Consider the following 12,293-nt stretch of genomic DNA (forward strand, 5'->3'; position numbering starts at 1 on the left):
TAATAGTCATCACGGTTCTCGTACACATTAGGAAACATAAAACCTGAATTTGCTACCAAATATGATAAAACCAAACACGACACAACTCATCACCGTGCTCGGTCTTCAAACATTGTGCTTTAAATCTGTCACACCAGCCTAAGTTAAAACGTTTAACGTTACAGCATAAGTAAACAAAATATCATTTTAACTTCTGATAGTGTACAATCCATTGCAAAATAAAGCCACGAGAACTGCACAAATTAGTCAATCGACATCATAAAAACCAATCCACATCATTTGCACACAGGATGGCAAGCAACTCTCATATCAAGTCCGCGACATTCATCGGCATTTCATCAATCTGAGTACTGTAATACTGCTCAATGTCTCTTAGAATCTTAATATCATCACTTTTGACAAAGTTTATTGCCACACCCTACCAAAAACAAACAAATTTCCCGTATTAATCAACAAATAAACAAAAAGAATCTCTTAAACGTACTTTCTGAATCAAAATTTTGATTCATTAATGAGGAAAACAAACCTTGCGCCCGAAACGGCCAGAACGACCAATCCGATGAATGTATAGCTCTCGATTGTTTGGAAGATCATAATTGATAACCAAAGAAACCTGATGAAGGCAAAATTATCACGATAAGAAAAGCAGTTTAAGGATTATATGAAGGTAACTAAAAACAGTCCTAGTTAAAGGTTCTCTAGGCCCTCCAGCTAGTACAAAATTCATTAAAAATACTCTCCAAAACACCGCTTTAATTCGTAAACATTTCTCTGGGATAAATTTGGGAGACCAGGTTATTTGGTTCCGACTACCAAGTGAACAAGCTAAATGGATCTCAAATATCTCACTATATTTGAATAGTTAGCAACATAAAGTCAAAGTCAAAAGATGATAGATTCTAAATAAAGATTGAACAATTATGATAAAAAAGAACTTGCCTGCTGAACGTCAAGGCCCCGGGCCCAAACATCGGTTGTGATCAGGACACGAGTATTACCACCACGAAACTCGGCCATAATAGCATCTCTTTCCTTCTGAGGCATGTCTCCATGCATTGCAGAGACAGTAAAGTTATTACTCCTCATCTTTTCGGTGAGCCAGTCCACCTGCCAGCAAAATTGAAATAGTGATGCACCAGGGAATGGAATGTTAGTCAACCAGAAAAGGAATGGCAGTGTGCCAAAAGGATAACTATTACAAACAGAAAATTTTGCATGCATCAATTCCACCTGACACATTAAATTCTAAAGGTTGTGTGTATCGATGTATAACCAGTAGGCACTCATGATAATATAAAATCAGGAATAATGCATATGAGAACATATAATCTCTCCGCAAGCATCTAATAGGTCAGGATCCCATTTTATATTTCTACTTTGCACACCAAATCAATAACCTAACTACACACTTGAAACCTTTATTTTCCCTTATTTGTAATCAAACAGTTTACCTTTCGCTTTGTGTTGCAGAATATAACAGCTTGTGTAATTGTAAGGGTATCATAGAGATCACAAAGAGTATCAAACTTCCATTCCTCTCTTTCGACGGCCACGAAAAATTGCTTGATTCCCTGTCATCACAAAACACACTTTATTACAAATTTCCCATTGCACAGAAAGGCGTCATACGTGCAACTATACGAAACAGAAGCACTGCATACCTCCAACGTCAACTCATCACGTTTGACAAGGATCCTTACAGGTTCAGTCATAAACTTGTTGGTCATCTCCAAAATTTCATGAGGAAGTGTAGCAGAAATCAAGCAAACCTACAATGTCACAATTGGTTTTAGTTTCAGAGAGAAATACTTATTTGGACAATAGTCAGAACGTAACAATGACCGGTGTATACAAAGATGACCGCCATAAGCACATGTATCAGATATAGATATGGGAAGGAGAGAAAAAAGACCTGGAGCTCAGGAGGAAGATATCTGTAGACATCATAAATCTGATCCTTGAATCCTCTGCTCAACATTTCATCAGATTCATCCTGCAAAACCGAACCAAACCCGAAAAAAATCAAAACAGAGACCAATAAAACTAAAAGGGAAAAATCCAAAATTCACAGTTAAAAAGCAAAAGAAAGGAAATAAGAGACTGACAAGAACTAATAATTTGATGGCTCGAGTTCGGAGAGTTCTTCTTTTGATCATATCACAGACTCTGCCAGGAGTTCCAGACACCACATGAACGCCATACTCGAGCTTTCGGATATCCTCACCCACGCTTTTGCCTCCAATGCAAGAATGCGCTTGTATATTTATGAAATTCCCAATTGCTAATATCACCTTCTCAGTCTGCGCCGCCAATTCCCTCGTCGGAGACAATATCAAAGCCTGAACCCTATACAATACATACATATATACATACACAAAATGAAATTAAAATTTTCCCGAGAAACAAACAGACAAACAAAAGAAACAAACGCTAGGTCTCAGCTGACGTACTCTCGGGAGGAGGTGTCGACAAGCTGACAGACGGTGAGCGCAATCATGGAGGTCTTGCCGGTACCGGACTGGGCCTGGGCAATGACGTCGCGACCCTCTATGATGGGCCTGACGGCCCGTTGCTGGATGGCGGAGGGCTTCTCGAAGCCGTAGTTGTAGACGCCTCGGAGGAGATCGTCCCTTAAACCCATCTGATCGAAGGTCATGATGGGCTCTATCCCATCGGAAGTCACGAACTCCAGCTTCTCATCCCCCATTCCTCCGACGCGTCTCGCCGGTGCCTCTTCCATGGCTCTGACGTTCCGACGACGACGACTATCGAGCAGGTGCGTAGTTGTCTTTAGGGTTTGTTTGGCTGCCCTTGTTTCTCTGGATAACGATTCACGCGAGTCAGAGGAGCAAGCGACGAAAGGCGTCGAGGGTTTTATAAAGAGAACTTTAAAAAGGCTAAACCATATTTTTAGATTAAAATATCAATTTTAATACTATTCATTCTATCTTTTATTTTATTTTACCGTTAAAATTTAAAATTTTTAAGTTTTTTCTTATTAGTTCTTTTTTTTATAAACTCTAGACCCAATTATTAGGTTACTTTTCAAGTAAATTTTTTAAAGTTACAATTTTAATGTTGTATGAGAGATTTTATGGTGTGCCGAAACGAAAGTTGGTACGTATCATAATACAGTTGCTTAGAAATTTAAAAAAAAAATCAACCAATTTTATTATAACACTTGATTTAATGGATCTTGTTTCTGTACACTGACAAATTTTTCTATGTGGACAAAACTAATCGGACCAACGATATAATAGAGGCTAGTTCGAACTCACGGTTATGGACGCAAGAAAATATGACTTGACTTAATTATAAGGCACTCACACATTAAGCAAAGATGACAACAGAATATATTGTCGAATTTGCTAGATCATACTTGCTTGCGTAACAAATTGATACAAGCACAATTTGTTAACACGTGAAAAATCTAAACACGAAAATTAAGCTAGCTACGTAATAGGGAATCAACTTTCTTGTTGACAGAAGCAGAGAGGAACTTCATGCAGATAGGAGGTTTGACAGACGCAAGGGACAGTATAGCAGCCGGAACGCCCCACAAAGATTCACCGCAGATGAGACCCGACGCCACAGCTGGCCCGTAGTCATTGGCCTTTTGCCTGTTCTTCCTCCGCCACAAGTAGAGGATCAAGCTTCCCACGCACATGTCAATGGCGAAGTAGGAACCCAGGTAGAATGGGATGGCCATGCACATTGGGTTCGGAATGAACCTATGGATCCTGTACTTTGTTTCGTAACGCTGCAATAGCTCATTGATTATGTTCATCGCGACTGCAGCTGCAAAAAACGAGACTGCAAGCGTCACGCAGTTTTTGGGGAGGGAACCGACACCCTCAACTCCAAGGAGTGCAATGCCGCGGTACATTAGGCCGTAGGGTGCAGGATAAGGGCCGTCTGGATTGCCAATTGAGTAAGCTTTGTAGAAAAACCAGAATATTAATGGAGACATGACGCATCCCATTGCTGTGCCAAAGACTTGGCTGAAGAACATAGAGCGAGGAGACGACAGCGTGAGGTATCCTGTCTTGAAGTCTTGCATGAGATCAGAAGCGGTTGAAACAATACTCATCATCACACCGCAAGAAGCAAGGCCGGCAATGACACCACCACGGTCAAGGCCAACCCAAGAGCTGAAGATTATGATGGCGAATTTGCCATAGTTGGAGGCAAGAGACCAATCGGTGAGGCCACAGCCGTAGGCATTGCAGAAGGCCAAGACTGGGGCAATCAGATAAGCAACCAACACATGGTACCATTTCAGCTGGGGGAAGATCAAGGGTACTACACCGATGGATATGGCTGCAAGCACAATGTAGCCAGAGAAAGCAACCCAGCTGGGGATTTGGTCTTTCAAGAAGTACTCGATTCTCCGTTCTTCACCATAGTCTGCAGATACAACTTCTGAGGACCCTCCCGCTTCAACACTGTCATGGTTTACAGATGGTGATGATGTCTCTAGTTTCTTCTCTGAGTTGTGTGTCATGAGACTTTTCGTGGTCATGAAGAGCATGTAGACTACATGGAACAAACCGTCACCAAGCATCATGGCTATAGCAATAAAAACCTGCAGCAAAATAAGAACATCCAAATATTATTAGAGATAATCTCAATTAGCAACATTATTTAAATTGCAACTTTCAAACACATTTATGAAGATAATAGAAATTCATCAAGCTATAGGTGGCGGCAGAGGAAGTTTTAGTTACGACCCTGTATCCTTGGATGCCATGGAGACTGCTGGCGGATAGATTAGCGTTGTACCAGATACCTTTCTTTGTCTCAATCAAGGGCCACATGATTCCCCATGAAATAATGGCTCCAACAAGCAAAGATACGTTGACCATGATAGGGCAAATCATGCCTACACCAACATATGTCGATGAGAAATCAAAGTAAAACCTGCAAGTTTTGTGATCCGAGTTATTAGTGAAATCGAGGCATTCACGAGGACAGCATAATGATATGAAAACAAGGGAATTAATATATGGAAAGAATTGTGCATATACTTGTGCGCATAGGCTTTGAGACCAAATGTTGGGAAGCTGGAAAATCCGCAGCCATCAGCAGCAGCGAAAAACCATTGGAAAAAGGCAAACACAAAGGTGAAGCAGAAGGTTTTGAAGAGCACAGCAACTTGTTTCCTACATTCATTGGTAAGAAGAACGTATACAATTAGCAGACTGATTAGGTTTAATTAGACAATGAACATCTACAAGTCAAGGCAAAGCGGTTCTAACTTTGCCAGCTTAGCTCCCTTGGGTGTGTGAAAGCTGTTGATGAGGTATGCAGTTGCAGTTCCACTCGGGTACGTTAACTTGTACTTCATGATCATCATCTGTTGGAAATTAAAGAAAATTAGACCAAAAACCAAATTAAACGAACAAATCTTCATGTGTATATTTGTGAGTGTTGATTAAGTTTTAATTTCCAATTACCTTTCTGAGGGGCATAATCGAAAACAACCCGACGAAGCTGACAGCGAAGAGAAACCCAATCATCCATCCAACATCAAGTTTCTTTATGTTGATTGGGGTGTTGCCTTCATCTCCTTGCGCAGCAATCTTTGCACTCATTCCCAGTAAATAACTTGCAGTTCCACCTATTTAATCATGACACAAATTACAATTATTAGATGATTAATGTAACTAAGACAGTGATTTACAAATATTATATTATTTTCTTGCATGCAAACCAAATTAGAGATTCATAACACAATTCTCTACTATATACCGTATTTGGAAGATCTAGAAATAATCAATTTTATCGATATGATCAGAACTGAATGATCGATGCGAAACAGTTATTAATGGCGATGAATTTGATTAGAAAAGAGACTAATGAACATACTGCTAAAGGCGATCCCGGAAGAGGCGACGACGCAAGTCTGGATGACGGTGTTTTCCTGGCGAGTGAAAGGCTGCTTCAAGAAGCCGCACCTGTCGATCATGGCGGTGTAGCCTTTCACCACCGCGAAACCGAGCAGTCCCGCGGCGACGTTGAGCGAGGGAATGACGCCGGTGGTGAGGTTCAACTTGCAGACGATGAAGTTGAAGACAATGCTGAGGATGAAGCTGGTGACCATCGACCTCACCGTAATCTGCTTGGTCCAGGGCGGCACCGCCGTGTACTTGAACGCCTCCTCCACATTCACCTTCTTTTTGGTATTTCCGGCAGTGCCCTTCTGTTTGGCATCCGAGTCGTCACTCTGGGTATCACCGCCTTTGCTAAGGCTTCTCTCCATGATTCGATTCGATCAATTTTTGGGTGTCTGAGAGCGTGGAGGAGGCCTATGTGTGAGAGTGGAAAATCTGAGCCAGCTAGGATTCGGAGTGGGATTTGGGACCCGGAAAACAGAATCCGGAATCGGGTACAAGTACCTACTAGGTAGGTTTGATTCAGTAAACACAGATTAAAATTTAATTAATCAGTTAATTTTTTTTTAGATTAAGGAGGGAATTTGAATGGACAAGAGGCTTTCAAGCGTGACAGTTTCTATAATTGGCATAATTTCCTTTAAATTTAGATCTATTATTCTGTTTAGTTTCCATTCTTGGACTGCAAGTAAGCAATGCATGTGAACAATTGAGATATTCAAAAGTTAGTTCCTTTTCAGTTTCACATACAAATTTTAGAGTACAATTTATATGATTCGCGGCTGCCAGAATAAATAATCTCCGCCGCCTACGACAATTTAACTCGCCGTCGACTCAACTCTCTATCCTGTTTTATTCACTCTGATTTCTTGAACCCAAGACCCAGAACCTCATCTTAGGTAGTGGGGTTGGCTTCAAACAAAAAGAAAGGGGGTGGGGGACGGCAGAAAGGGAGAAATAAATTATTAAAAAGAAAGGAAATTAAAAGGACACGATGGGTAAAGAGGCGATGCCAGCAGGGAGAAGAAGAGCCATGGAATTGAAAGCTAACAGAGAAAAAAACGAAGGGGAATAGGGGGACGGCAGAAAATAAAAATGGGTGATGTTATCCACACACTTATATTTATCCATCACACATTTCTCTCAATTTACCTTGGTCAGATCAAATAAATTTTAAAAGATTAATAGACAAAAATTAATAAAGTGTGTGCAAGATAAAAAGATCAATGAAAATTACATTCAGACTTTTCGACCGTCAAATGATCCACAAGATTTTTCGCACGAGTTTTTTCAAATGAAGATAATTTAGAAATTAAAATTTTAAAACCGTAAAAAGATTATAATAGCAACATCATAGCCATAATATTAAAAGATTCCAAAGTATATTGGGGATTCCGCAATTCCCTTTATATATGGTGACAATGTACATCCTCGAAAGTTTCTCCCCAATGAAATTCACGTATTTTTGCTCCCTATTCTATTCGAAATTAAATTAATAATTTAGTTGTTAGACTTTGTCACCTCCCCTACTTAAAACCAAACCCCCCATTGTTTTCCATCGCTCTCTCTCTCTCTCTCCCTCCCCCTCTGTTTTGCCGTTCTTCTCTCTCTCAGCCTCTCTGTCTGGAGAACCATCCTCCTGTTCGTTCGTGACCATGTCTCTCCTCTCTGATCTCATCAACCTCAATCTCTCCGAATCCACTGAGAAGACCATCGCTGAATACATTTGGTATATGCATGCCCACCTCCTTTGATTTATTTTACGTAATGTTTGATGAAATTGAGGTTCCACCATAAAACCAATTGGCAATATGGGGAGTAGCCCAAGACCATATAAGCACATAGCAAACCTTGTCCCTCACCAATGTGGGACAACTCTCAACACGCCCCCGCACGTGTGGCGGATTTTCAAGCCTACACGTGGACAACAACGGGGTGACGTGGAGCGCGTGTGGCCGTTTGGCTTCACACGAGGACAACCCGCTCTGATACCATGATGAAATTGAGGTTCCACCATAAAACCAATTGGCAATATGGGGAGTAGCCCAAGACCATATAAGCACATAGCAAACCTTGTCCCTCACCAATGTGGGACAACTCTCAACACGCCCCCGCACGTGTGGCGGATTTTCAAGCCTACACGTGGACAACAACGGGGTGACGTGGAGCGCGTGTGGCCGTTTGGCTTCACACGAGGACAACCCGCTCTGATACCATGATGAAATTGAGGTTCCACCATAAAACCAATTGGCAATATGGGGAGTAGCCCAAGACCATATAAGCACATAGCAAACCTTGTCCCTCACCAATGTGGGACAACTCTCAACAATGTTATCCATCGTTAACGTTCACTGTCTTTGTTTTCTTTCTCTTATCTTCTTATAGGATTGGAGGATCTGATTTGGACTTGAGAAGCAAAGCAAAGGTAGGCCTTCCTTCTTGTTCTTCGTTTTAAACGAGCCGGAAAAATCGAACTTAGGATCTCAGATAAAGGGTAGCTAATTTTCATGTTCACAAGCTAACATGGAATTAATTTAAAATTTAATTTTTAATTATTGTTTTATGGACATGAAAAAACAGACACTGCCCGGAGTAGTAACGGACCCATCAGAACTGCCCAAGTGGAACTACGACGGCTCAAGCACAGGCCAAGCCCCAGGGGATGACAGTGAAGTCATCCTGCAGTACGTATCTGCAATCTTTAATCTAATCCCTTCATTTTTCTTTTCTTTTTGTTTGTTTTGAAACTGACACTTGGACTTTTGCTGCTTTAGCCCCCAGGCTATTTTTAGGGATCCATTCCGAAGAGGAAAAAACATCCTGGTAAACATCAAACGAAATCCACGTCTACGTTTTCGTTTTCTTTTTAATTGGTGTTTTATCCGATTAATCAGTTTGTATCTTAAAAAGTTGAGGGTGTATGAATGTCGTTTTTTTCTTTTTTTCCAATAAAAATAGGTGATATGTGATGCGTACACACCGGCCGGCGAGCCGATCCCCACCAACAACAGATTCAACGCTGCCAAGATACTCAGTCACCCCGACGTTGTCGCCGAGGATCCTTGGTAAGCCATCCATTATCTCTAAAATATTAATTCTATGTTCTATATTAGTACTGGCTAAGAGTTATTTATTCCAAAATCGTATCAACATCTTTGCTTTTTACGGGCCGTACGGTTACACGTAACTGTCAACTGCTGACGTATAGTCTTTGTTCTTGCCAGCACTTTTATCACCATTGACGACGTTAACAAAGCGTTATCTTTGACAAAGAATTATGTTTTGTTTCTTGTCAATTTTAATTATAAAATGTAGGTTAGGGACAGCTTAATTATTGGATTAGTTTTGTTATTTTTGCTTATCCTCCTGACCACTTGGGTTAGATCGACCTGTCCAACCTATATAGTTGTTGGAAGGATTGACCTGGATCAAAAAACTGCATAAGCATTAGAGAACAATTGATCAAGTTTTATTCACTAAATGATATATCACTCAGTTATTTATTCAAATTTTGACTAATTTTTAACCTCGTCCGTTTTTAACATGTACAAACACATATTTGATTACATGTTAAATATTTTTAGAATTCTTCATTGCACATCCAACAATTAGTGCCTCTTACTGATGACATTTCTTATTGATTAGGTACGGCATCGAGCAAGAGTACACTCTTCTGCAGAAGGATATCAATTGGCCGCTTGGGTGGCCAATTGGTGGGTTCCCGGGTCCACAGGTACTTACATAATTTGCTATGATTAATGTTATCAAGATCAATTTTCGTATGCTTCAAAGTTCCCTAACATGCCTAATTACTTGTTATAGCACGAACCACAACATTTAGAAGATTACTTATTAATTAACTGTTACGTTCTGTTTCTTGTATCTATCTATACGTATATATAGGGTCCCTACTACTGTGCTGCCGGAGCAGACAAGGCCTTCGGTCGCGACATTGTGGACTCACATTACAAGGCATGCCTCTATGCCGGAATAAATCTCAGCGGCATAAATGCTGAAGTTATGCCCGGGCAGGTATATATATACGCTCGCTTTTACCGTTTTACGTACTTAATTTGGTTGCTAAGAAATAAAATTGAGGGATTGAAAACCGCTTGTAATTTGGTCTGTTTGCTTATGCGGAGCAGTGGGAGTTTCAAGTCGGTCCTACTGCTGGTATTGCTGCTGGTGATCAGTTATGGGCTGCTAGATACATCCTCGAGGTAAGCTCTCATACGATACAACTAGAAAACGTATAATTTGAGTATTTTCACTCTCTTCTCTATAGTACATTAATTTTTCTAAGGTCTCGTGTTAATATGATTATTTGCTTGACAAAACAGCGAATTACAGAAATTGCAGGAGTTGTCCTTTCTTTGGACCCAAAACCAATCCAGGTCTTTTTAACGCGCTTCATTTTCGTATAGTTATTCTACTCTGTATTGTTTACTTAAGTACTTTTTATGTATTTTTCCTTCTTGATCAATTTATACCAGGGTGATTGGAATGGTTCGGGTGCTCACACTAACTATAGGTACTCATTAATTAAGGCTTGAAATTAATTGGAATAATGCAATTTTGCAATCATGTTAGATGCAACCAACCCTCTAGTGCGTGTGTGTGTGATGAACTCTTTCTATGCCTTGCAGTACCAAGTCGATGAGAAATGATGGCGGAATTGACGTGATCAAGAAGGCAATCGAGAAACTGAGTCTGCGCCACAAGGAACACATTGCTTCCTACGGAAAAGGCAACGAGAGGAGATTGACAGGTCTCCATGAGACGGCTGACATCCATACTTTCTCTTGGGTAAGCTTATACCGCCGTGGTATAATCGCTAATACAAATCCACGTTTCTAGTTTTTGTTGAAATCATGTTTAGTAAACCTGCGAAAACAAGTATTAGTTGAACTTTGAATTCTCAATCACAGGGCGTGGCAAACCGAGGGGCTTCCATTCGGGTTGGTCGCGAAACTGAGCAAGCTGGCAAAGGTATGAATGCATTCGCATTCGCATTCGCATATGCATCGTAGAATGTGAATGTTTTTGTGTCATTATCAATTTCGGAAACAGATCATTGTCTTGATGCTTGCGATGCAAGTTAGCTCTCAAGCTGATATCTGAACATGTCATATTTCTTCACAAATGTCAGGCTATTTCGAGGACAGAAGGCCAGCGTCGAACATGGATCCGTATGTTGTGACTTCTATGATCGCCGAAACCTGTATTCTCTTAAAGTGAGATTGAATCCTATTCGGAGGAAATGAGCTCTATCAATTGCAAATAACTCTATGAATCTCTCTCCGGTTGCCTGCATGCGGTTTGGCATGAACATTTGCTGCTTTCTGTTGATTGGTTTATGTTCTAATGATTGTGTAATTGTTGATGTTTCAAATTACGTGTTTAGTTTTGTCTAAGGAGCTGTAATAAACAAGGGTAATTTAGTTAGAATTTTTTCCCTCCTTTTTTGTTTCAACTTTCAACTTTCAACTCAAGCATAAGATGAATGAAATACTGGTGTTTATAAATTAAATCATGTGATGATATTTAATCTATTTGGTAGCTTAGAGATATGCTAATTGTCCAGATGCAACTTTCTTTGCTGATGGGTGATTAGTTCTTTCAACAAAGTTCATGTTGGAACCCCCAGTCCCACATCGGACAGAGGGAGAAGAGAAGAGTGCTTTAAATAGAAATACCCCTCTCTAATTAACACCGAGGCCTTTTGTGATAAAACCCCACACCTGAGGATTGTGCAGGTGGTTAAGTGGGGACAGTATCGGTGTTGTTGGAGTGGGCCCTCGGCCCGTCGACCTGAAAATTTCCACATGGTATCAGAGCCAGGGGACGGGCCCGTACTGCCACGTGATTGGGTGGGTCCCCATTGGCCCCGCGTGATTGGGTGAGTCCCGACATGGCTCCACGTGGTTGCCGATGTGTGGAAATTCACGTGTGACCCATAAGTGGGGTCTCACGTGTGGGGGAGTGTTGGAACCCCCAGTCCCACATCGGACAGAGGGAGAAGAGAAGAGTGCTTTAAATAGAAATACCCCTCTCTAATTAACACCGAGGCTTTTTGTGATAAAACCCCACACCTGAGGATTGTGCAGGTGGTTAAGTGGGGACAGTATCGGTGTTGTTAGAGTGGGCCCTTGGCCCGTCGACCTGAAAATTTCCACAGTTTAGAAGGACATCATATGAAGATACTACGTATGTAGTTAATGAAAAGCTCCGAAAACAGATTAATACACGATGTCAATTATGTAAGTATAAAATAAGTCATTCCCTTCGACAATTACAAAAATATACATAACATAGATAGGATAGCTTGAACACGCGAAATCCTTTGGTCTTAGGTGAAAGAATTGACGGACAGTATCGGTGTTGTTAGAGTGGGCCCTT

The 12,293-nt window shown here is 40.8% G+C and overlaps 3 protein-coding genes across 3 annotated transcripts; 1 reads left to right on the forward strand and 2 right to left on the reverse strand.

Annotated features, from left to right (window-relative positions):
* Positions 1 to 27: 27 nt before the first annotated feature.
* On the reverse strand, positions 28 to 2,901 carry LOC137738463 (eukaryotic initiation factor 4A-3). Its single transcript, XM_068478093.2, has 8 exons — positions 2,451 to 2,901; positions 2,106 to 2,346; positions 1,913 to 1,993; positions 1,662 to 1,769; positions 1,452 to 1,571; positions 940 to 1,107; positions 527 to 613; positions 28 to 418 (listed from the first exon to the last, which is right to left on the reverse strand). The coding sequence occupies exons 1-8, from the start codon at positions 2,738 to 2,740 to the stop codon at positions 305 to 307; spliced, it is 1,209 nt and encodes a 402-aa protein (XP_068334194.1). The 5' UTR covers positions 2,741 to 2,901; the 3' UTR covers positions 28 to 304.
* A 379-nt stretch (positions 2,902 to 3,280) lies between these two features.
* On the reverse strand, positions 3,281 to 6,396 carry LOC137736417 (putative metal-nicotianamine transporter YSL7). The gene is made up of 6 exons (XM_068475687.2): positions 5,869 to 6,396; positions 5,457 to 5,620; positions 5,259 to 5,356; positions 5,028 to 5,162; positions 4,731 to 4,920; positions 3,281 to 4,585 (listed from the first exon to the last, which is right to left on the reverse strand). Exons 1-6 carry the CDS (start codon positions 6,260 to 6,262, stop codon positions 3,449 to 3,451), a joined length of 2,118 nt encoding a protein of 705 aa, XP_068331788.2. The 5' UTR covers positions 6,263 to 6,396; the 3' UTR covers positions 3,281 to 3,448.
* A 1,042-nt stretch (positions 6,397 to 7,438) lies between these two features.
* On the forward strand, positions 7,439 to 11,342 carry LOC137736998 (glutamine synthetase nodule isozyme-like). Its single transcript, XM_068476336.2, has 13 exons — positions 7,439 to 7,623; positions 8,280 to 8,319; positions 8,475 to 8,578; positions 8,669 to 8,717; positions 8,853 to 8,959; positions 9,540 to 9,627; positions 9,798 to 9,926; positions 10,040 to 10,114; positions 10,235 to 10,288; positions 10,388 to 10,425; positions 10,541 to 10,700; positions 10,823 to 10,883; positions 11,044 to 11,342. The coding sequence occupies exons 1-13, from the start codon at positions 7,550 to 7,552 to the stop codon at positions 11,130 to 11,132; spliced, it is 1,068 nt and encodes a 355-aa protein (XP_068332437.2). The 5' UTR covers positions 7,439 to 7,549; the 3' UTR covers positions 11,133 to 11,342.
* Positions 11,343 to 12,293: the final 951 nt, after the last annotated feature.

The sequence above is a fragment of the Pyrus communis genome, chromosome 13 (genome assembly GCF_041283825.1).
Source record: "Pyrus communis isolate YQ-2024b chromosome 13, ASM4128382v1, whole genome shotgun sequence".
NCBI lineage: Eukaryota > Viridiplantae > Streptophyta > Magnoliopsida > Rosales > Rosaceae > Pyrus > Pyrus communis.

Excerpts from the sequence above, each read along its gene's own strand:
- LOC137738463 (XM_068478093.2), bottom strand. The coding sequence starts at position 2,740 with ATGGAAGAGGCACCGGCGAGACGCGTCGGAGGAATGGGGGATGAGAAG. Across the intron at positions 1,994-2,105 it reads CCATCAAATTATTAGTTCTT|GATGAATCTGATGAAATGTT; the intron begins GTCAGTCTCTTA and ends TCGGTTTTGCAG. Across the intron at positions 419-526 it reads CTGGCCGTTTCGGGCGCAAG|GGTGTGGCAATAAACTTTGT; the intron begins GTTTGTTTTCCT and ends TGTTTTTGGTAG.
- LOC137736417 (XM_068475687.2), bottom strand. The coding sequence starts at position 6,262 with ATGGAGAGAAGCCTTAGCAAAGGCGGTGATACCCAGAGTGACGACTCG. Across the intron at positions 5,621-5,868 it reads TTCCGGGATCGCCTTTAGCA|GTGGAACTGCAAGTTATTTA; the intron begins GTATGTTCATTA and ends ATGATTAAATAG. Across the intron at positions 4,921-5,027 it reads CTCAAAGCCTATGCGCACAA|GTTTTACTTTGATTTCTCAT; the intron begins GTATATGCACAA and ends CAAAACTTGCAG.
- LOC137736998 (XM_068476336.2), top strand. The coding sequence starts at position 7,550 with ATGTCTCTCCTCTCTGATCTCATCAACCTCAATCTCTCCGAATCCACT. Across the intron at positions 8,579-8,668 it reads GACAGTGAAGTCATCCTGCA|CCCCCAGGCTATTTTTAGGG; the intron begins GTACGTATCTGC and ends TTGCTGCTTTAG. Across the intron at positions 10,115-10,234 it reads CTGCTAGATACATCCTCGAG|CGAATTACAGAAATTGCAGG; the intron begins GTAAGCTCTCAT and ends TTGACAAAACAG.